Here is a 24385-nt window from a genome sequence, read left to right on the forward strand (position 1 = left end):
CACTATCTGGCACTTGGAAGTGACTGATGAATCCTGGTATTAATTCTGCATAAGATCTAAGTGCTCTCTGGTTCCATTATTGATGCATCACAGGTAGGGTCTCTTTTCTGACACAGTGGCTGATCTTGAGACCCAGTTCCCTTTGGCCAGTGGTTTGATAACCCACCATTTAGCCTATCCAAGGCTTGAGAAAAGACACTCAAGGGAACTACTTGCTTGAAAGACACTCAAACCTAAGAGATAAGAAACATGCATTTTCCAGTGACACCTCGGTTTGCTGGTTTTATGTAGAGAAATGCAATGTATCATATAAATGAATGTTGAGACAAACTGAAGTTTAATTCTATATGCACTGAAATGATCACCTTAATTTTAACCGACTTTAATGACAAATTGCTTAAAATATATGGGTCACTTCAATGCCTCCGGAGACTAAGTATGCTGAATGTAATTTAATATATTTTAAAGTGTTGATGTCTCAGGTTCTTCACTCTGAACACCAATTTTTATATTGATACTTTTAGAAGTTAATGAGATATTTAAGAATCTGCTCTATATATACATGTACAGCTATGATTTCCTTGATTCCTTTCTTTTTACCACTCCTAGTTATTACAATACCTGAGCAAAATTAACATCCTGGTACTTTAATGCTGATTCTACATAAGAACAAAATACCAGTATTAATGACAGTGAAGGCCAGTATTTTATTAAAAAGTGAGCTATGTCACAGCCCTCGTCTTGCACAGCCTTTGTTCTTTGTTCTGCAGGAGACAGGGCTTACATCCAGGACTGAGATTCCTCTGTCCTCTTGGACTAAAACTCTACAGGTAAGCAGACTCGAGAAAGAGACCCTAAGTAAAATATATTATGCTATGGAAGACTAAACCAGGTCCACAGAAAATATATCTGCCCCTGGGAGTAAGTAGGAGTAAGCAGAGGGAATTTGGTGAATTAGGGCAGGGAACTCTCCACCCCTCCTTCCCCTCCTCACCAAATCCTTATCATACCCTCTTTCTATTTTCCTTAATTATCAGTGGTCATCATACAACACACACACACACACACACACCCCAGTCCAATTCTAAAATGACTCTATTAGGAAATTTGGATATGGACTTAGACACAAAAAGACTCTCAGGAAAATATTTATGACCAATAAACAAGAAAAAAATCAATTTCAATTTCATAAGTAAAGTAGGGAAAGGGAGTAAAAAAAAAAATAGGTACCCCTGAATGGGTTTTAAGTAGGGGGAGGTGGGGTGATGCTTTCTAAATCAGAACATCCATGTTTGATTCAAAGTACTGATATGGCAAATAATTTTCTGGGTGCATCTCAAGATGTAAGTAATTCATCATGTAAATACCACAATAATGAGAGTCCAACAAAACCACAGTATTCTGTTAGTTTGAAGTAGCACAGAGTACAAGTATCGTAATCACCAGCACCCTTACACTAACTCCATCAGCCTAGTCTGGTTAACCAGCAAACATACCTGTAGCATCTCTCAATTTTTACTACCTCCACCACTGTCAGATCTGCTGCCATTCCTCACCTGGATTCTGCATAACCTCTACAGGTATCAGGGTTTCCACTCCCCAGCCTTTTAAACCACTCCCCAAATGGCCAGCCAGCACCATCTTGTTGTAACCCAGTAACTCAGGCCATGTCATGTCTCTATTTAAAATGCTCTGATGGCACCCTCTCATATAATGAAATGAGACCCAAACCCATTACCTACCTGGCTTTCAGAGCCTTGCCCGTCTGACCCCTCCCACCTCATCCTATATCCCTCCCCATTGTCCACTCTGCTCCAGACACAATGGTCTCTTTTCTCTTCCTCCAGCACATGAAGCTCGTCCTCCGTGCCTGGAGTGGTCTATTCTCAGACGCTTCTCTCCACTTGGATCTCAGCTCAACTATCACTTCCTCTCAGAGAGACTGTCACTAACTCACCAACCTATAGCACCCACCCAGGCGACCTGGATCATAGCACTTCCTGGTAGCTCATGTATTTGTATAGGTCTGTTTGTTGGTTCCCTCATGAGAACAGAGGCTCCAAGAACATATTATGTCTCTCTTACTCACCGCACAATCCACGGCCCATCACATGCATGTAAAAAACATTTCAACAAGAGAATGAGTGTTTACTCTGCACCAAGTACTGCTAAATACTTTATATGGACTATTTTATTTAATCCTTAAGACATCCCTACAAGGTAGTTTCTGTTAAGTACTATTCTTATGTTACCAGTGAGGTTAAGTAAGTAAATTTCTGAGCTGATACCCGAGTCCATTCTCTTAATCATTCCCCTAAATTCTCTCTGTATTACACTACGATATCCTCCAGGGAATAATGTCCCTGATGTGTTTCCACAACACTATAAAAAGCCTGCTCCTTCATTAGAAAAAGATCAAAGCCGGTTCCTTAGTTTTAGTGTGGGGTTTATTTTACGGTGTCCTAGCTGCTTTAAAATTGGTGATTCCATACCCAGCACACACGGAATCTACAAATGGGGACGTGTAAGACGGTTGCCACAGCAAAGGCCACGGAATCAATGGTCTGCAATCAAACCCCCATTCCTCCAGGCTTTAGGCGTAAGGCCTTGAGCAGGTTACAAAAGTGTCTGTACTCCTGACCCTCATTTGTAAAACAGGGATGAACACACAGCTGCAAGTGTTAAGTGAGGTACCATGTAAGGCACGTGGGGACAGAACAGGACCAGAAATCAAAAGGACTCCCGTGAATGTTGGCTAGAATTGTTATTATAATTAAACATACTTCTGCCTACTTAATTACCCAGTACACCCTGATTCTCACCGAGCTGCATCACACAGATTACAATGTCCCCGATGTATTGCCCCTGGGACTTTTCCATTAAGACAGATCCTTCCTCTCCCTCCGCTTTAGCTTGGGTGGAGGTGAAGAATCCTTGAGCTGAACCTCCCAGGGCTGCCGGGCACAGGGAAACATTAACTTAATAAAAATCAGCGCTAGGACCTGGGAGAGTCCACACACTGAGCCATTTGTCATACGCTCAGGAGGAAACTAACGCACGAGGAGAATCTGGCTGCATAACATTAAATAATCATCTAGCAGCCGGAGTGGAAACCAGCAAGTTCAGTATCTCTGACCTGGATAAATAAATGTCTTCCTTAGGATGAGCAAGCCCACTGGAGGAAACCAAAGGATCGGGGACCTGGAATTCCAACCTAAAACACAGAGGTGTTTGGAAAACCGCAGCTTTGGGTTTTAACCTGGGATGCAGGACGGGCAGGGAAGTGCGAGGCCTCCCCAGTCGGCTAAGTACAACTGGAAGTGCTGAGCCCAAGGGAAGCTGTGTGGCCAAGGAGCGGGGCCACATGGGACTGGGACACGGGGACATGGGGACATGGCCCTCCCCTGACAGCCCAAGGCCGGGGCGCCAACTGGCAGTGGCCGCTGAAGTCGCAGAGAAACAGCGCGGCCCTGCCAGCTCTCAGTGACAAAAGGAGTGTTTATAGCAGGCGCGCTGACAGCTGTCCGAGTGCCACATTTATTTACAAAATGTTAGTTAAATTACTGACAGTTGGCGCCGTGGAGGAAAAGCTGAGAGGAAAGCTGACATTTCTTGATCTGGCGGGTACTCACAGCTCCGGTTCCGCTCCCCCATCCACTTATTAATGCCTTTATCTGCTTGTTGGTTTATCTATGTACGACTTCTGCCTTCTTCACCAGCCATTGCTGTCAAGAGGCTATGGCTGTCCCAGCAATTAAACTGCCCCATGCAATTTGGATCCAAAGTCCCTTGGGCTAAAAGTTGCCCTGAGGATTGACTGGACAGCCCCTGGGTCTGCACTGGCTCAGACCCAGCCTCAGAAGCTTCCAGAAAGCCTCCTGAGGGCAGGTGTATATCCCCAGCCTGTTCCCTGCAGCACCCACCCACCGATGAGAAGCGTAGGCTCATGAAGTGGTGAATAATGACATAATCAGCACCACCTCGTTACTCCTCTTCTATGGATCAGAGACAGGTTTTCTGTGATGAAGCCGGACAAAGCGATTCCATTTTTCAGTCTTTCTGGCAGTGGAAATGAAGGGAGAAGAAGAACCTGGCTGACAAATGAAGATCAGCATTGTGGCTGCAGAGAGGTTTAGACACTGGAACACATTTCTGATACACATACACAATCCCCTTCCCTCAAAAATATATGTTGCCTTAAACTGGTCTCTTTAACCTTTTTTTTCCTATTGCGTTTCTTCTGATGTCAAAATAATGTGTTTTCCCTGACAATTTAAAATATACAGGTAAGTATAAGTTTGTTTTCTGTGTCTGTGGGTCTATTTGGAGGGATAAATTAGGAATTTGGGATTAACATATACACACTATTATATATAAAATAGATAAGCAATAAGGATCTACTATATATCACAGCGAACTACATTCAATATTTTGTAATAACCGATATGGGAAAAGAATCTGAAAAAGAATAGACATGTATAACTGAATCACTTTGCTGTACACCTGAAACTAACACAACATTGTCAATCAACTCTACTTCAATAAAAAAACACAAAGTGAACCACTGAAAAAAAAATACAGATAAGCAAAGACTAACCCCACAGGCCTCATCTGACATCCTACCTGAAATCATGGCCTTCACTCCCTTCCCCATCTCCCCACACTCTCCAATCTTCTCCAAAGCCTGCAGCACCAATGAATGGATTCCATCTGTTGTATGTATTTTGTTTCTGTGTGTTTTTGTGTTTCTCCCAGAAGGAAGTTCCATGACAACAGGGACTGGTTTGTTAACCAGTAAATTCCACAGTGGCTACAACTCTGCCTGGCACATGCCGGCAGACCACAGGTATCTACTGAATTAAATCCAACGTGACCTGGCCACGCAGATCATCCACTGCTCAGTCTACATCCCGAGAGACCCCGACTGCTCGAGGCTCAGATTTGAAATGGGTCAAGTCCCTCCCCCTCTAGGAACGGGCCAGCTTCAGAGAGTGACCTCCTGCTGCTCCAGGCCAGTGTCACCTTCTGGCCTTGGCAGCCCAGCCACCCACAGTCCCTCCCTGCCTCCACCCCAAAGTCCTGAGTCCCCTTCCCGGCTCCTCCAACCCACCCCTCCCACATCCTACATCACAAGTGGCTCCCAGACCAGCAGTGGGATCCTTCCCAACATCTTTCTGAGGTCCTAGTTCTGAAGCCTCCCCTACCTGGCCAGACTGGAGGCTTGGTGAGGGCAGGAACTGCGCCCTATTTATCCTTACAGCCCACACGGGGCTTAGCAACGCCCCACACAAGGGAGCATGTATGCAAAAAGTTCTATGACCCAGACGTGGCGACTTGGGCTCAAAAGGTAGGCTATTTTTACTTTTATTAGATTTTATAACATTGGCCTCTTTCCAATTTTGGAAAACTAAAACTTGATTTTTAAAAATCTAATAAAAATAGAAAACACAAGAAGAAAATCAAGGTCACTCATAATTCCATGACCCAGAAGCTTTATGAGCATTACTGTGTTGGTAGAAGGGCCTTTCAGTATTTCTTATTTTTAGCAGGAATTTGTGTGCACACACACTCCCGTTCCAGGGCTCTGAACCATTTTTGACTGATGAATTATAGACCAGTTAATTATCTGAAATGACTTAGAGGTCTGCCTTTATTCACACTCAGATTATATTAATTTCAAAGTATTAGAAAGATAAAAGAAGATGTGATTCATATATACAATGGAATATTACTCAGCCATAAAAAGGAACGAAACTGGGTCATTTGTAGAGAAGTGGATGGACCTAGGGTCTGTCATACAGAGTGAAGTAAGTCAGAAAGAGAAAAACAAATATCGTATATTAACGCATATATGCAGAATCTAGAAAAATGGTACAGATGAACCTACTTGCAGGGCAGGAATAGAGATGCAGATGTAGACAACGGACGTGTGGACATGGGTGGTTGGGGGAAAGGCGGAATGAATTGGGAGATTAGGATTGACACATATACACTACCATATGTAAAATAGATAGCTAGTGGGAACCTGCTGTATAGCACAGGGAGCTCAGCTCGGTGCTCTGTGGTGACCTAGATGGGTGGGATGGCGGGGGGGGGGGGAAGGAGGGGTAAGAGGGAGGGGATATATGTATACACATAGCTGATTCACTTTGTTGTACAGCAGAAACTGACACACCATTGTAAAGCAGCTATACCCCAATTAAAACAACAACAACAACAGAAACTAATTGGGTCAGAATTGTTAATGTCATGAAAGACCAAAAATAAATAAATTTTAAAAGAAAAAGAAAGTGCCTAATGTTAAATGAAGAACACTTGCAGGATAATAAATAAAATGTATTTTTATATGAAGAAAAAAAACAAAACTGTATCCAAAACAATATACTGGTTTTTTTTTTTTTTTAAGTATTTATTTATTTATTTATGGCTGTGTTGGGTCTTCGTCTCTGTGCGAGGGCTTTCTCTAGTTGTGGCAAGTGGGGGCCACTCTTCATCGCGGTGCGCAGGCCTCTCACTATCTCGGCCTCTCCCATTGCGGAGCACAGGCTCCAGATGCGCAGGCTCAGTAATTGTGGCTCACGGGCCTAGTTGCTCTGCGGCATGTGGGATCTTCCCAGACCAGGGCTCGAACCCATGTCCCCTGCATTGGCAGGCAGATTCTCAACCACTGCGCCACCAGGGAAGCCCCAATATACTGTTTAAGGATACTTATATTTGGTAAAACTCTTAAAAAAAAGAAGGAAATGATCAAAAAGTTCAGGTCTGTGGTCAGCTCCTCAGATACAGGGTATAAGACAGTGGGAACACAGGTGGTTTCACAGGTGATGGAAGAGAAGGGGGAGGGCACACAGGTGACCAGTTTGTTACGTATTTATATACAGATACACTACATACACACTGATGTATAAAATACTTCACAATAAAAAGGAAAATAATCCATCTTTGGCTCCCAGGATACTTAAAATATTGTGCTACTCAAGTAAACATTTTATCAAACCTTTACTAAGGGCCTGTCATAAGCCAGGCCCAGCATGAGGGGCTAGCAGGCCCCCAAAATAAACACAGACCAATCTCAGGGTGAAGAGTAATGCACATCCTTCATTACATCCCTCTGCTTGGACCATAACCCCATCCCCACTTTCTAGTAGAAAAGAATTTAGATAAAGAATTAATAAAAAATAAACTCCAAATAATTACAGAATTAATAGAAAAGTTCAAAATGCATTTCTGATAGAAACTATATGTAGATATCTCCTTTAAAAACAGGAGTATGCTTCATTAACATTTTGTCTGCAATTCAGCAGTATTATTGTAAAATACAGACCAAAGACACCATCGGTGCAACTGTGAGGTCAATCAACAACCCAACATCAGCCAAGGCAATAATTACAAAGCAAAACGAACAGTAATTATTTATTTTTTAGAAGTAGGGAAAAATGTTTTCAATTAAAATAATAAAGTGAGAATAGCAGGTTTATGGCCTTTCTGCTGAAGCATTTATTACAGATCCTTCTTTCAGGACATTTCACCAGTTGCCACCATCATAAGACTGTGAGCGACAGGGGCCTGGTGATGTGGCCGAGGCCTTGATCATATAGGAAAATTCAAGTCTAGGGATGGCATACTGTTTATTCACCCAGGAAGCCAGCGGCCTTGTTCTTGGGGGGGAATTTCTTGTTCCACCAAGGAAATCCGCACAATGTAACAGTTGGAAGTGTCCTCATACTTTGTGAATCAGTATGAGTCTAACCAAAGACAGAGACACAGGAAAAGAGCTTTTCCCTACATTCTGGTAAGTGCTGACAAGACGAGGAGGCTCAGGTGATTTGGGAACCCCAGGGACCTCGCTGAGCCAGGTGCAGGCCCTGGCAGGTCCCTGACACAAGGATCCAAGTCAAATATGGGCTTTGCTTTTAAACAACTTGTAACTGAACAAGGGTGGGACAGGAAAATAATAATAAAATACAGAAAAGTGAAAAAACATGTTAATATACAGCAGCCAAAATGATCAAACTGCTCCAGTGGCTTCCAAAATACTAAGAAGAAAATGGGCAGTGGTCACTGTGATCCCTGTGGTCACCGCGGCCGAGCGGCCTGGCCTTGGCCCTGCCGTCCTCTCCCCTGTTTGCTGGAGCCAAGGATGCCCCCACCTGTGCACCTGGGTGTTTGCTGTGTTTCTGCCCAGAATATCCTCCCCACGTGTACACACACTTACTCCCTCACTTCGTCAGATCTCACTCAAACGCCCCATCTCAGAAAGACCTGCCCCAACCAGCGTGTCTCAAGTTAGCACCTACTCTCCACGTTCCTGGTGTTATTTATTCCCATTTCACAGATAAGAAAATAAAGGCTCAGAGAAGTTAAGAGTTTCCCAAATCAAGTTCCAGCTCAAAGCTGTCCCAACTCCGAGTCCATCTTGTTTTTATTTGTAATGTTCATTTTATTTGCCATTTATAGTTTCCCCATTTTTGTCCAACTTTCTTTTTTTCTCATTTTCAATTTTTTTTATTGAAGCATAGTTGATTTACAAAAACCTCTATGGAGTCCATCTTTTTTCCACTACATAACACATTCTCAATTAGCATGTTTTATGCAGATGATCAAGAACTGAGTAGGATATATGTTTAGGATCTGCATTTGTCTATGATATCTAACCAAGCTATAAAGAAAATCCACAGGGCAGGCATCCAGCTATTGGAAGCTGACCCGTGTTAACCCATCTCCTTTAAGTCCTATGATTTCATGTCTCTGTTACAGCTTCAAAAAGTCGGTCCTTCTCGGGGTCAAATTCTATACTATCAAGTGGTCCACCTTTCATTCCTCTTTCCTTTTTGTTAGTTGGGAAAACCATGTTGTGAATAGGATTTTGAAGATCTGTTGAAAATGTAGGCTTGAAGGGAGAGTATAAACCAGAGGGGGAAACAGCCAGTGCACGTGGTCTAGCAGGACGGGCACCAGCTCGAATACACCTTAGGTGAAAACAGAAAGCAGCAGGGAAATCATCTGGTTTGGATAAAAATTCAACAAATTATATATCTAAACCTCTCATCTACGCTAACTCTCCAAGTCTTCCGGCCGGTGCACTGGAAGGTCAGGCCCGTCTCTCCTGAAGACTAGAATTGTCTGGGGATGGGGCAGGACTGGCCCTCTGACAACTCCCACCGCCTGGTCTGAGCCAGCCCAGCATCCCAGGGGGCTCCTTGGAGCCTGGCACCGATCACTATCCCGTATTCATGGTAACAAGCAAAGCAACTGTTTGTGTCAATACCAAAGATCACCCTAAGGGCAGGGAAATGTCAAACCGGATGCTTAATGAAGTTGGTTCAAAAATGCTCTAGGGGTGCAATGTGAAATTTTCAGGCATAAACAGAGATGATCCAGGGAGACAAAAAATGTAAAGACCTCGCCTCCTTAGCATACACAGTGTGTAGGTTTGATTACTGAACAGAGATATGAAGTATGTGCTAAATAATTCTTCTCAACAGCTCATTAGGCCTAATCCAGCTCTGATTTCTACGAGTCCATTAATTCCAAATATGTGTCTGCTATACGTACGCACATCCGCACACGGTTGTGAAACACCGGCTTAATCTCACAATGTAATATCCTGGAAACGGCAACAGGTAAGACATCAAATCGTATATTGGGCAGATTTTAAATGTTTATAATTTTCGCATGTGATAAATGAAAATGACCAAGAATAACGGACCCAAGAGAGACGACATTTCAGTTAGAAAACACTAGGCGGTGACCAGGCACCAAGTACCGGCTGCCACACGACCACGAAGGAGCGAGAGCCTGGAGAGACGCCGCACGGAAACTCCACGCAGCAAACAGCAGCGACACAGGTGCTGGCCTTGTTTATTATGTGGGATTTTATTTATTTCTCGTCCCCTAAAATTGGAGCTGCTTTCATCATGTGCTCCTGCGTTCTGATTAGTTCCTGCCGACATTCAAGCTCCTAAATCCGTCTCCTCTCGCCCTGTTCTTCCTTTACTAGGTCACTGACACTTGCTGATTCCTCTGCCTAGAATGTGTTTCCTGCTGACCCCTGCAGGGCTGTCCCCACTATCGTGCCCTGGGCCGCCCTGCAAACGCCCCTGTCCCTACACCCCAGGTCATCCTGCCTCTTACCCATATTTAACTTTTCACCACGCAGCATACTGTTTGTCTCCTTATTTGTGTACTGGCAGCTGGTACCCATTAGGTACAGTTGTGCAGGTCGTGCCCTGATCAAGAGCCCCAGGTGGAGGGGGGTTGAATTCCTGCAGGTCTGTCTCTCCAAACAGGAGCCCTAGTGAATGAGTCAGGCTGGAGAAAGGGCACCTGTTCCTAAGCGGTCTGTGCAAGTTGCAGCCTGAGAGAAGATGACGCTCATTCACTGCGTGCAGTCTGCAGCCCCGTCTCCCTTTGTAAAGATAGCTCTGTGGGGAGAGGAATGGGGGCCTAGAACAGTGCCTGGCCCATACCAGATGCGCAGTCAGCGGTGCCGAAGCGAAACATGGACACAGTACAGACACAGGAAGCTCCGATTATGTGCCAGGCACCGTGTATCATCCTGAAACAACAAGGAAAACAAAAAGATCCCGCTCCCCATACCCCAAAATCGTGGAACAGAGCCACTTCACATCCTGCTGTCTCTGCATGCCTCTGTTCCCTGAGGACCCACGCACACAAGGCCTTTCCCTCCTCCCTTTCCTCTTTCCCCAAAGCCACAGGTGACGGCTCCACCACCTGACTGCTCTTCGGAAATCTGCCCTTTGACAGTGGTTTCTCTCCTTTTCCTTCAACATTTTAAAGAACAAGACTACAAGTCATCCCATCTGTCTCTTTTCTGTGTGTCAGTTAAAACACTGAATGTTAGAATATCTCTAGCACAAAAGGTTACACTAAATAAGACACCTCCAGCCATTAATGAGCAATTTGTCATCTGAGAGGTATTTTCACTAATTACAGCATGTCTGGAATTGTAGCCATTATGGACATGTGCTAATTTACTTCAAGGTAGAACTTGTCTTTGTCACTGGTTTCCACGTACTTGTAGAGTACAGCAGACATTTTTACTTGGTTCAGAGATGTAAAGACTGAAGCAAATGGAAATCAAACATTTGAGGCTTCAGTTTGAAAAGGCCATAGTTCCTACTTTCAGACACATGCAAAAGCCACCAAAAGCCTCGCCAAGAAATTTTAATAAGTGCTTAAGTTTGGATTCAAAAATATATCTGTGTATTTCTAGGCAGCTGAAATCAGACAATATGAATTATAAAAGTTGTACTGGATTAGACAGGGTTATGCTAGCTACTGTAACGAATAAACTCCAGAATCGCAGAAGCTTATCACAAAGGAAGTGTATTTTAGTGTATTTTTCCCTCATGCAATAATCTAAGGAACGAGGTTGCCGGTCAGCTGGCAGGGCAGGGGCCGAAGCCCTCTCTGTGCAGACATTCAGTGACTCCGCTCACGAAACATCTGCCAGATGGGACACGGTTTCCAAGGTAATTTGGGGCATCAACATCCCGATGGCGTAAGGAGAAAGAGCCTGAAGTATCTCACATGGGAGCTTTTTAGGGGCCAATCCAACAGAACTTTTTGCTCACCTTCCTTTGGGTAGAACTCTGTCACATGACCACACCTAAATTCAAAAGAGGCTGGGAAATGCAACCAAGCTTTGGGCCAAGACGTGGATAAACAACTTATATATTTTTGAACAGCTAAGAATCTCTTCCTCAGATGTAAGGCACTGAACAGAGCAGAATGGATCCTGTTCTCATTCCCCACGTGGGAAACAGGGGCTGGGCACGCTTTTTTCTTAGCATCCCAAGGTGGGCTGTGACAGAGCCAGGACTAAAACTCAGGTCACCCTAGGGGAATGCCCTGGTGGTCCAGGGCTCTGCGCTCTCACTGCCGTGGGTGCAGGTTCAATCCCCGGTTGGGGAACTAAGATCCCACAGGGAAGCGGCACAGCCAAAAAAAAAAAAACCTCAGATCACCCTAGCCTTAGACCTCTGCTCACGTTCCCAAAACAATGAAACTTACCAAGACTTTTCAAAATCCTCCTCTACCAAGATGCCCTTGTAGCTGCAGAATCTGCACCAACTATCGCCAGCCTGGGCTCCGGTGCCCATATTCTTGTTCTACGTGTCTCTGGGAAGTGGCCCCAGGATCATGGGACACAGCAGCACGATTTGCCCATGGCAGATACATTTCACGCTCTGTCCTTCCCCAGCTGTAAAAAGCTAATACTTCCTGAGTGCTGGGCACTGCTCTAAATGCCCCAGATTTCACTCCTGGATCAGTACTCCTGTTATTAGTTCCCTGAAACAATGACAAAACTGAGGCCCAGTGAGGTCAATCAAGGTGCCAAAGGTCACACACCTGCAAAGTGGCAGAACCAGGATTTGAACCCAGAGAGAGGTTTCGCCCTAGACCCTGTGCTCAATCATCGTGCGCTACAGCCTTAAGGGAAAATTCCCTCCATCAAGAAAGTTTCAAATAAAATAATGGACATTGAATACTGTGTTAAATTTCAGGCTCACAGGCTGATTTCTGCCTACCTGCCATTTCCTTCCCTCCCCCCAAGTTCGTAGGCCTTAAGCTAGGAACTAATCCCAATTCTCAAGTGTTTATTAGATTTTCTATAAAACCGCTTGTGAAAGTGGAAATTTAAAGGTCCTTTAGATTCTGCACGTGCAGACTTTATGAAGTATGTCACCCTGTCCCGTGATTCCCTCCGCAAGGCCTGTCCCACTCGCTGTCCTAGAAGACAAGGCTGGATCACACACACCCCATGTGAGCTCTGTGTAAGAACCCCCAAACCTAGACCAATAAAGAGCTACACCTGAGCCTCCTGTTTCCAATAAAAGATAAACAGTTTTCACTATTCGCCGCTTACTATTATTCCTAATGAACTTTTCATTCGCTCGAAAAATACTCCTCGATATACGCCATGTTCCAGGCAGTAATTTAGCCACTATAAATGAGAGCAATAAAGTCAGTGGCCTTGGGGATCTTACATTTTAGTGGCAGAGGCAATAAATAAGTATCAGATAAATAAATAACAGAATTTCCTAAGTGTTAAGGGCTATGGAGAAAGCTGAAGCTAGGTAGGGGGACGGAGTGATGTAGGGCTGGGGTATGGCTATTTCAAACAGCATGGCCTGGAAGGTCCTCTCTGAGGATGGGATATTGGAGCAGACACATGAATGGCATGAGGGAGCCATGATACAGCATTAGTGTGTCCTGGGAGAGGAAGGAGCATGTCCTCAGCAAGAATGGACTTGGTGGGTTCAAGGACGACAGGGAAGTTCCGTGAGCTACATCCTCGTGAGCAGGGCAGGAGGACAGAAGGTGTCTGATAGGTAGGCGGACACCAGCAATAAAGCCTTTTATGTGCATTTCATTCTAAATATAACTGGAAGCCACTGTAGGGCTTTGAACACAGTGATGTGATTTGGTTTATGTTCTGGAATGACAACTTGGTCTACCAGGCACAGATGGACTCCGGGAGAGCAGACGTGGTGGAAGCAGGAAGACCTGATGAGATGCCACGGGAACAGTCTTGGAAAGGGTGGATGGCAGCTTTGACTAGGCAGATAGTGTTCCAGATGGTGAAAACGGTCCGCTTCAGGATGCATCTTTTTTTTTTTTTTTAATAAATTTATTTATTTATTTATTTTTGGCTGCATTGGGTCTTCCCTGCTGCGCGCGGGCTTTCTCTAGTTGTGGTGCGCGGGCTTCTCATTGCAGTGGCTTCTCTTGCTGCGGACCATGGACTCTAGGCGTGTGGGCTTCAGCAGTTGTGGCTCGCGGGCTCAGTATTTGTGGCTGCAGACTCTTGAGCGCAGGCTCATTAGTTGTGGCGCACGGGCTTAGCTGCTCCGTGGCATGTGGGATTTTCCGGACCAGGGCTCAAACCCGTGTTCCCTGCGTTGGCAGGCGGATTCTTAAGCACTGAGCCACAAGGTAAGTCCCAGGATCTATCTTAAAAGTAAAGACACACAGGATTTATTGAAGGACTAGATGTAGCATAAGAGACAAAGAAAAAATATATCTATTAGGCTTTTGGACAGAGTAGCTGGATGAATGGTGGTGTCCATGCCCAAGATGGGGACAGATGGAGGGAATCAAGTTGGTGGTAGCTGGCAATGGGTCACATGGAGCTGGTATCAAGAACACCGCTTGGGAGACAGAGTTTGAAACACGTGAGTCATAAAAGTGGATTTGAAGATTAACACTAGGATGTACAGCCTGGAGCTCCAGAGTGAAGGAGACTGGTCAGGTTAGAAAGTAGAAAACTGCAGCAGGAAAGGGGCGGAGGGTACGTGGTGTGTGCGTCAACGTAACTGGGGATCCTGAGAGATGGGAAGAGAAATGTGCTGAAGCCACAGTAAGTAATGAGGAGAATACCTCTCCAGCTTTCAGGCCTCATGGCAACAAGGATACAGGAGAGAAACAGCCACTGCTGATCAGACGCTAGGAGTGGAAATGATCCAGGAAACAGCCAAGTCTCAGATTAAGCAAAAGCTGAGGGGAATATTCAGAGAAGAGAGCGGGGACACAGGGATTTCACTGGTGACAGATCATAGAGGCCAGAGGGTAACAAAAAGGTTCAGAAGATTAGAGAGACTTTTGCAACTGGGTCAGATTATCGGATGTACAGGACCCTATGACAGTAAGAATCAAAAAATGATGCAGAGTCTGGTAGATCTTTGACTTCTGAGGTGGCTAATAAGATAACTGAGAAGTAAGATGCAATAGGGTTTGTCCTGATGGTCTATTAGGAAAAAAGAGAGTAATCAATTCTAACTACATTCCTACTCTGGGTCAGCCTCCTAGACATCTGTGATGGAGTCTGGGAGCTGACGACTGGGGGAGGAACAGTCATACCAGGAGCATTGTACACAGAGATTATTTAAGCAATCTCTTTATAACACCCATGTGTATCAGTTTCTGGGTTTGTTATAACAGAGCATTACAATCTGCATGGCTTGAAACAACAGAAATGTACTGTCTCACATTTCAGGGGGCCGGCAGTCTGAAATCAAGGTGCTGCAGGGCACATTCTCTATGAAACCTGTAGGAGAGAATCCCTCCCTGCATCTTCCTAGCTCTGATGCTTCATGCGCAACCTCTGGCACTCCTTGGCTTGCAGCCTCACTGCTCGAATGTCTCTGTCATCACATGGTTTTCTCCCTGTGTGTCAACTCTGTCTCCACAGGTCATCTTCTTATCAGGACACCAGTTGTATTGCATTGGGGTCCCACCCTACTCCGGTGTGAATGCATCTGAATAACTAGTTACATCTGCAATGAACCTATTTCCAAATAAGGTCACATTCTGAGGTACTGGATGTGAGGACTTCAACAGATCTTTTTTTTTTTTTTTTGCGGGGAGTGATGCAATTCAACTCACAACACTGAAGTACTGCTTTTTCCAGTTTTCATGTATAACTTGTGCACCAAATAAAAAATAATTTGCATATATTTTTTCTTTCTTCCTCGTGGGTTCTGACCAGTTAGAATTGTTTTGGATTGAGCTTTCCTGATGAGTAAATGTGTCCAAAGATGATTATTCTGAGTGCAAGAGCACTTTTCCCCTCATCCACTACATTATAACCTGTTTGAAAGCCACAGAAGATCAAGAAATTATTTTCACACAAACATATCTTCCTTTCCTCTATGGGGCCAGCAAAGCTTTATCTGAAGGTTGATGTCAGTTTTGTCATTTTCCATCAGCCTGGTGGTTGATGCTGTTTTCATTAAAAATTCTATTATTTTTAAAAATCCATCAGCAAGATTGTAAGATTAATTCATATGTACTTTGTACAAGACAAATCTAACCTCTCAAAAGGTTTCTAAGCCAAAACATCTCATACTGACAAGGCAGCAAGTTGGCCAAATACACCCAAATAAACCCAAATAACTCAACCATGTGAATCAATGAGATCTGGGAAAAACAGATCATGAACAACTGAGACTGCTATATATAATTTAAACTACTTTAAGCCCCATGGCACAGGGTTGCAATGAGAAGGATTGTTCCTGTAGTTCCGTCAGCGAATTCCGAGATCAGTTTCTCACGGCAGACACACTGGTCTTGCCCCAGAACTGCACGGGAGAAAAATGACCAAATGCAGAGAGGCCCCCTTTTCTCTTGTCACCATTGCTGTGGAAGTCCTGAGCTGGCCTCTCAGTGAACAGGTGGGAACGAGGGGAAATGCAATCACAGGGCTTCAAAGCTGGAAGGGCTTAACCACCCCCAACAGTCAATGGCATCCCTACCCTGGCTTTCCCAGCTGACTCCAGTGAACTTGTCATGGAAGAACCAGTCTTCCAAGGAAAAAAGGTCTACAAATCCTAAATCTGTGCATGAACTCCTGACCCCAGTATTTGTGTCAGATAACCTGGCTCCATAGAACCTTCCATATGTTTGTTGTTGTTGTTTTTTATCTCGTAGGAAATTCATCTTCAGAGCCATGAACTGTCCTAACTTTCCATGCAACAATCTTGTGATGAAAAATAAAGGAATACCTTTCTCCTCACTCCTTCTCTGATATAAACTAGCTCAAGAAATTATTTGAACAGAAGAAGATTCCTAGGATCTAAGCAGATGTGTAGGAGAAACACACAGAGAAGTATAATTAGACATGGACGGAGAGGCATTCCTCCCCTCATAGATCTTCCAGAAGCCAGACACAGTACATCTGTCAAAGTGTTGCCACATGGGTGTTTAAGCTACAATAGGTTACCGTGAAAACTGCTAAATGTGTTACTATTATATGTACACACACATGCATACACATGTGTGTACATTTATACACATGGAAAGAAGGAGACTAATTATATACTTATAGACTAAGCTTTGTGTACATCGTTTCATTTCAACCCCAAACGATCCTTTGAGGTAGGTAGTAAATGTCCTCTTTATATGGAAGAATTTTTAAAACTTGCCCAAGATAACACAGAGAAAGTACTTGAGTCCGAGTTGGCAGAACCCTGTGGTAAAGTCCGTTTTCTCTCTGGCACGCCACTCCCGCTGGAATATGGGTTAGGAAGGTCTGGTTTGTTGAAGAGCTTTGTCTCCTTCAATTGCACTCACCTGAAACATTCCTACTGCTTCCTCCCTGCCTTTGGCTCGAAAGTGCGATTTGAAATTGCATCCTAAACCCAACCAATTCTTGATTTCCTAACAACACTATTATTTGACCATCTGTATGATGTTAATGGTGTTATTTATTTATTACACCAGGAACCCATCAAGCTGCTCCCAAGGAAGTAAAATGATCTCAAATCATGCAAGAATAATGTTGCATTTTACCCATCAGTGGAGACTTTGAACTTAAGAGAATAAATGTGCCATTCATATTAATTATAATTTGTTCAGGCTTCCCCAGGAGAGACGCCAACGGTCCTATTCCTAGCGCAACAAAGAAGGAAATTTATGGGTGAAGGTGTCACCTATTCTGCCTCGCGCTGCTAGGGCCGCCAGAGAGACTGGCTTGCGGGCCTCAGAGAAGTGTGCTTCCACCTCAACGTGTGCAGTACCCCACTCCAGAGAGATACATGGTAATTCTGGGGAATTATTAACTCCCTGTGAGAGGGTCCAAGATTGCTGATATCTGAAGCAAACGGGTGGAAGAAGAACCACCCGTTTGGATAAAATTCTGACTTGAGCAATCTATGAAGACTCTATGATCCTCTGATGCGAAGGGACCTCTAGAGGCCAGCTGGGTCATTCCCTGTGTCCCCATCGTGCCATAGACCACACCACACCTGACCCACTCCCATACCCAATTCCTAAAATATCTCCAGAAAGGAGGTTCTTGTGCCCCCAAACAAAGAAGGACAACGAAATGCACTCGGTTTCTGGGAAGAGAAGAAGCTGGCAATGAAGAAAAGAGGGAACAGAATGAGGAAAGCCCTTCGGTACAAGAAGAGAATAAGCTTAGTGTTCAGACAAAACTGGTTCTCAGCCCCAGGCACATTCACCATCCGACGGCGTGATCTGGGGAAAGGCTCACTCTGCCTTCCAGTGCTTTGCTTTCGTGACCTGTAAAAGTGGAATAATAACTGTATCCACCTCATGGAGCATCTATGAGCATTCAATAAGTCTCTCCTGGTAGACTGCTCAGTGCCTGTGTGACACATAGTAAACAGAGCTCTCCCACCCAGCCAGAGGCAGAACTGACAAAGGCTAAGAATGCCAGCTTCAGCAGCAGAGGGGAGCAGCAGTTAGGAGAGAGCATGATGATAAATGTTAGCCAATTCTGTCAAAGGCACCCACAGTCAGTAAGATGCTTCTGCACTTAGTAGGACAAGGTGACCTTGTCTCAGGCACAGGTAGCCCTGAGCCAGGGCTCGCAGCTGCGTGATGCCGTGTGACTGGATGTCAGCTCCTTCGCACCCCTGCAGGAAGCCCTCTTTGTGGGAGACTGATTATCACTAGCCTCACTATTTGAAAAACCAGGTGGTTGAACTCCCTGCGCTCTGTAGTCCTTTCAAACTCAAAAGAAAAGAGAAGCGCTTCTGCAAAGCACCGAACCTTGTAGGTGAGGGGTGCTGGAGAACCGGCTGCCCCTCTTCTGCAAGTTCTTCAGGTTCTCCTGACAGCCGGCATTGTCCTTTCTCCTCCTGCCACACGTTCGACGGGGTTTTCAGTTTCTCCATTTTAGTTTTTGGCTCCTCAACAGGCTGTGTGTGCTTCCAGGAGCCTCCCTCCACAGCCCCATCTGTCCTTTCTCTTCTGAGCCCCGGTCCACCCAGTGGATGCCTGGCAAGCCCCAGAGGTGAGCAAACAGGGGTCCACCCCGGTAGGGGCCAAAGCAGCCAGATCAGCACATGCTTCCTGAGTGGCATTGCTATTCTGAACAGGATAACTCATAAACAACAGATCAATAGTTACATGACCAGACACCCACTGACAGCAGACTCCAAATAGAAAGAAGGATGGGCAGAGAGGCACAGAAGGATGTGCCCCTCTTTATCTTGAAAATGCTAATTTCCCTGAGGTCTACCTGGGGTTGAGTACATCATCAGAGAGTAGCATTTCTTCAAAGGCTTAAGGACTGGAGAGGGGAGTGACCTGGCAGATAAATGGCTTATGTTATGGGTGCAGCTATGAAGTAACAGACAATTGACACAGACCATCTGTGTCCTGAACAGAAAGACACCGACTCAATTACTTACGTGTATCTGTAACCTCCTCAAGAGCAAGCTCACACCCAACATAGCATGACCCAGACACAAATGACAGTGAGCCAGGAGCACATCCAGGGCAAGAACAACACCAGACAACTCAGGAAAAAAGGGCAGAGAGGGCAAGGAGAAGATGGTGATCGCAGACATTCCTTCCTTCCTTCAGTCATGCAACAGCTATTTACTGAGCAGCTTCTACCTGCCAGACACAGCACAGAATAAGACAGAGAAGGCACTCATCCTCAAGGAAGTTACGACCCCGTTGGGGAAGACAGATCATGAGCAACTAACCAAATAAATGAATGGGAAAATCTCAGATACAGATGATTGCTCTGAAGAAATAATCCAGGATGATATGCCAGCGTAAGCCTGGTGGAAGTGGTAGGCGATCACTTTTACTTGGGTGTCAGGAACAGCTTCAGGGAGGGGGTTCCACCCGAGCTAAGGCCAAAATGATGAAGAGCTGCCCATGGGAAGATCTGGAGGAGGCGTACCTCCACAGTGGGGGCCGTGCGTGGGAAGGCTCTGCAGCAAGAGTACGTTTTCTGTGTTCACAAAACAGGAAGGCGGTCAGGATGTCTACAGCAGAGTGAGTGAAGGAAAGAGGGGGACCTGAACTCAGACTTTATTAGCAAAAGCCCTGGTCCAAGTCGTGCACTAGGAACTAAGGACAGAAACCCGAAGAAGGTAGAGTTCTGGCCTCAAGAGGCCACGGAGCAGCTGGAGAGACTAACAGAGAATCCATCAGCTCCGAAAACGAAATGCTAAATGCTTTCCATGGTATGAATAACATGCCACAGTCTCCTACAGCTGGAAGGGGCCCCCATGGGTTTTCTCAAGTATGGAAACCACATTGTTCTCTGCTATTCTGTGGAACTGCTACACCGAAACCCAACTTCCGTCTTGTACATTTCTCAGACCTTTTATTTTTAACTCATATTTTTTAAAAAAGCACTTAGCAGATGACCCCCAAGGAAACAATTCACTTTACCGGTTGTGGCCTTATTTGGGGAATCCATGAAAACATGAAATGCATCCATCAAAGTTGTCCAGTGACATGCTGACATTTAGTGACGATCTCTAATTAATGAGACCCACGCGCCGGGCCTCTCAGGCTCTCCTGCCTCCATCAGAGGAGTGCAGCCCACCCACTGGGAGAGAGGGCGCTCTTCTCTGACCACCAGTAGACCACCGACCCATGCGATCATGGGCACATCTGCCTCCAAGGCTGATGACCTCTTCAACCTCTGCGTTCACAGCTTGGCCTTTTGAGTTGGACCCAAGGCCCTGGGGTGAGAAGCCTCAGCCTCAAGCCTTTCCACAACCAACACCCAGCTCATGCCCTTCATGTGAGAACCACGCCACACATCTTAGTTGGTCGACCCCAGCTATACAGAGTCTAGGGGATACTTTTGTTTGGTTTTCAGTCATCTCATCTGTTCAGTAAACATTTGGGAGCACACGGTGCTCAGGGCATTACAGAGCAGGATCCCCGCTTCCAAGAGCTAGCAGCTCCCCATCCACGTGGAGAAGGAAAACAGAGAGATAAACAACACTGCAAGACAGGGTGTGAGACAAAATGAGCGGAGAGACGATGCCAAGTCTCCGCAAGGAGTCGCGAGAACACAGAATGCGGTGGGGAAAGCTCGCCCTGCAAAGTCAAGGGGTCAGCATTCCAGCTCGGCCACGCGCTAACTTGTGTGATTTCAGGTAAATTCCCCTCTCCGGGCCTCAGCGTCCTCATCTATAGAACAGACATAATTTAGTCTATTTCAGAGAGTTGTTGTGAGGATTAATTGTGAGTAAATAACCAATAACTGATAGTACTATTCATCATTCAACATTATTATTACTACTCCTCATAATCTGGCTTCCAAATCTCCTAGCTGTGCAACCTTAATCAAATTATGTAAACTCAGTTTTCTCATCTGTAAAATGGGGATAATCATAGCACCTACAACCAGAGGGGTTGTATTAGGGTTAAATGTTAATGTTATGAGGTTGGATGATGGGTGAGATAGTGTGTAAAACACTTAGAATACTCCCTAAGACATAGTGAGTATTGGAGAAACTTCAGTTCATGTTATTATTATTGCATATTCTATTTTATGAAACCTCACCCTTTTTAAAAAAATATGCGTGCAGACTACTGGCAGGAGGGCAGAAAGACTAGGAGACTGCAAATTGTCTGTAATTCTATTCAGACTGTGGATGCCGTATCAGGTGAAAGGTTTCCCGATATGTCTACAAGGATCATTAGCGTTAATTGGAGGAAATAAAACATTCTAAAAAGTTTCCTCACGTTAGAATCTGCTGCTGAAGCATTCGTTCTTTGGGAACTGCAAAAGATCCTCAAAAAATGAAACTGGTGAGAACAAAGCAGAATAAAATGAAATTAGAGCAAAAAAGTCCTCTGCTGGTTGACAAGAAAACTACAAGCATGAACCTCAGGGTCACCTACGGTGACAGGGAGAGGGTGGTTCTCAGGGCAGAGCAGGGATGGCTGTGGTCTGTGTAGCTTGGTCACATGCTGAACGAAAAAGAAAGAGGTGAGGGTGGGAGGAAGGAAGGAAGGGAGGAAGGGAGGGAGGAAAGAAAGAAGGAAAGGGAGGGAAGACAAAAGAAGGAAGAGACGACCCACATACACACAATAAAAGCAAAAGGGAAATAACCCAGAGCCCTGAACCACTCGATTGTTGCAACCTGGAATCAGGTTATGTGCAAATTTAGCAATTTCTATGCAAACAAAATACATTCTGAAATTCCTACTTGCTTCTTTGCACACAGCATCACAAAATGCAGAGCCTGTGTTTGAGGGTTTAAGGGCTTCCGCTCCACAGAAGTGCAGCCAACACGGGGGCCCCTCCTCGTCTAGTGTGGGAGGGCCTGAGGAGGACGATGGCCATCCTGTGGAGGCTTGAGCGCCATCTGCGCGGTCCACCTGCTGCCCCGCTCACATCCTAAATTAGGCCCATGGCCAACAGGTTGGTGTCACGCAGATCTCACCTCCTCTAATCCCTGCCCTGTGGGGCTCCCTCCACTGGGAGGGTCTTCCTCCTACTTGTCGGGAAGACAGTCAGTCTCAGTGGCTGGCCCTGGACGTCAGGAGATGTTCCAGGAGGGCCTTTTTATGCCAGGGCTGGGCTGAGAAAGCCCCACCATATCCCACTCCCTCCATCTACAACCAGTCAAGCCCAGTGAGTCTACAGCATATGTGACGATGCAAACAAACGTGAGTGCACGAGAGACAAGGAGAGGGGCCCGGAGTGAGTCAGGAAGAGGCATGGAAGCAAAGACAAAGAAAGAGAAGCCAGCCGGTACACGATAACGCGATTTTTCAGAGGGGCTGCTCCAGGCCCCAGCTGAGCACCTGACAAATCCAGCAGAGTCCTGACTCTCATGAGCCTGGGGACTGCCCTCTGAAGACCAGATCCCGGCCTGCCCAAATCCCCTCATTGTTCCTATGATGTGGCAGCTACGTCTGTCAAGGCCCCTTGGCTACTTCTTTATCCCCAAATCTCTACAGAGCTGACTGCCTTCCCCCTTCTCCTTGAAAGTACCTTCCCATCCGTTTCTAAAATGTTCTCAGTATGAGACTGTCTCCATCTTATTTCTTGAGGCTCTATCTTGCAGCCAAGGGTTAGGGAAAAGGGGGCATCCAGAGGACACTAAATACCATCGACTACATTGCTTTAGAGGTTTGTTTTTGTTTTCCTTTCTAAGTAGTCTGCAATCAGGGCATATTTAAAGTTTCCATGAAATCCTTTATAAAGCAGATACACAGTTATTTCAGGTGTGAGGTGTGAGGCAGTTAGACATTTAACCTTTGCTCAAAATAGTCCCTAACTCAGGGCTCAGCGGAAGAGGTGGGTTTCCAGAACCAGTGAGTACCCTGGGGGCATGAGCATTAGCTCGCCAAAGACAAAGGAGCATGGGTGCTTGCAGACTATGACAGGCCCTTAAATCACACGCTTCCTTTGGCAATGTTCTGACAAGTCAGCTCTGTAACCCAGTGTCCCTTTTGCAACATTTTCTATCCCGGGGGTGGGTATTGCCTTACATGCACCATCCATAAACCTTAGAAGAGCTACCTTAGACAGTCACAAAAGGTGTAAAAGAGTGGGCACCAACACCAAGGTTCTCTCTCCAAGAATCTTCGTGTACAAAGGATGGGAATATTGCCATACTGCCTTACAGTCAGCTCAATGGCCCAGTCTGGAAAACTTTATTTAAGCAGGCATACATTCTTCCCATGAATCTTCTTAACTTCTACCTCCTGCTGACTCTCATAAAATTCCAGAGAGTTAAGATCTCCCATTGCAATCACTAATTCTGTGTTGCCCTTCTGTGAGTGGTATGGTTTGTAGACACTGGAAATTGAGTTAGCATTTCAGGAGGCCGGGGGAAAAGGGAGACAGATTCATCCTACCTTACTCAAAACATAGTCAAGATTCTTCTTCTCCTTCTCCAATTCCTGTCAGCCTTAACCCCAGACGTCAAGCAGGACCCAAGTCAACACTGAGACCCAGTTTCCATTTGGGAGATGAGTTTTGAACATACTGCTTTAGTGGACAGCACAGCTAACCAAAGTAAACGATCTTTTCCACAGACAAATCAGACTCATCTTCATGGCTTCAATCTCAGAAAGCCATGTTCAGACGGAGAAAGCATGTCCCTCTGGCTACCAGCTCATGGCATGAAGACACCCCAGGAAAGCTAAGACACAGTCAGACCCAGGACGAAACAGCAGCTCTGCCAGAGTACGGGAGCGGAGCTGGCAACACCCCGTGGCACAGGCAGAGTGACGGCATTCACAGAAAGCCAGACCCGGCCTTTGGGACTCATTAACGCCAGAGAAGACCGTCCACGCTGAGCCCCAGCCAGGCCCCCAGTCACCGCGGCCACCGGTTTCAGGTACAGACAATGCTCAGGCCACTGGCCTCCATCTCAGAGACCCCCTGGCCCAGCCTCCCCTCCTGCTTACCAAGTCCTGAGCCTAGGAGGCCAGTTTGGGGGAAACATTTCATCTCTGGAACCTCTGAGCGTTTCCCTATGACCACCACCTTTCCGGGGCAGAGCACCCAGCTCAGCCATGAATTGTGCAGCCCAGGGAAGCGGCGACCTCCCTGCCAGCAGCTGCAGAAAACACACCTGCACTTCTCCCCCTCTCCCCCCATCCCCTCCACAAATCA

At 45.7% G+C, this 24385-nt stretch overlaps 1 protein-coding gene across 6 annotated transcripts in view; it reads right to left on the reverse strand.

Moving 5' to 3' along the window:
• NTM (neurotrimin) overlaps positions 1–24385 on the reverse strand; it is a 929539-nt gene that overhangs the window by 377374 nt on the left and 527780 nt on the right. The window contains exon 1 of one of the 6 annotated variants that reach the window (XM_036861679.1): positions 24178–24314. The exons of the other annotated variants lie outside the window; for them this stretch is intronic. Coding sequence (XP_036717574.1) covers positions 24178–24287 — 110 coding nt within the window. The 5' untranslated portion in view covers positions 24288–24314. Of the gene's footprint in view, positions 1–24177; positions 24315–24385 lie in introns of those variants that run through there. 6 annotated transcript variants of the gene reach the window in all.

Source organism: Balaenoptera musculus, chromosome 8 (genome assembly GCF_009873245.2).
Source record: "Balaenoptera musculus isolate JJ_BM4_2016_0621 chromosome 8, mBalMus1.pri.v3, whole genome shotgun sequence".
In the NCBI taxonomy this organism is placed as follows: domain Eukaryota; kingdom Metazoa; phylum Chordata; class Mammalia; order Artiodactyla; family Balaenopteridae; genus Balaenoptera; species Balaenoptera musculus.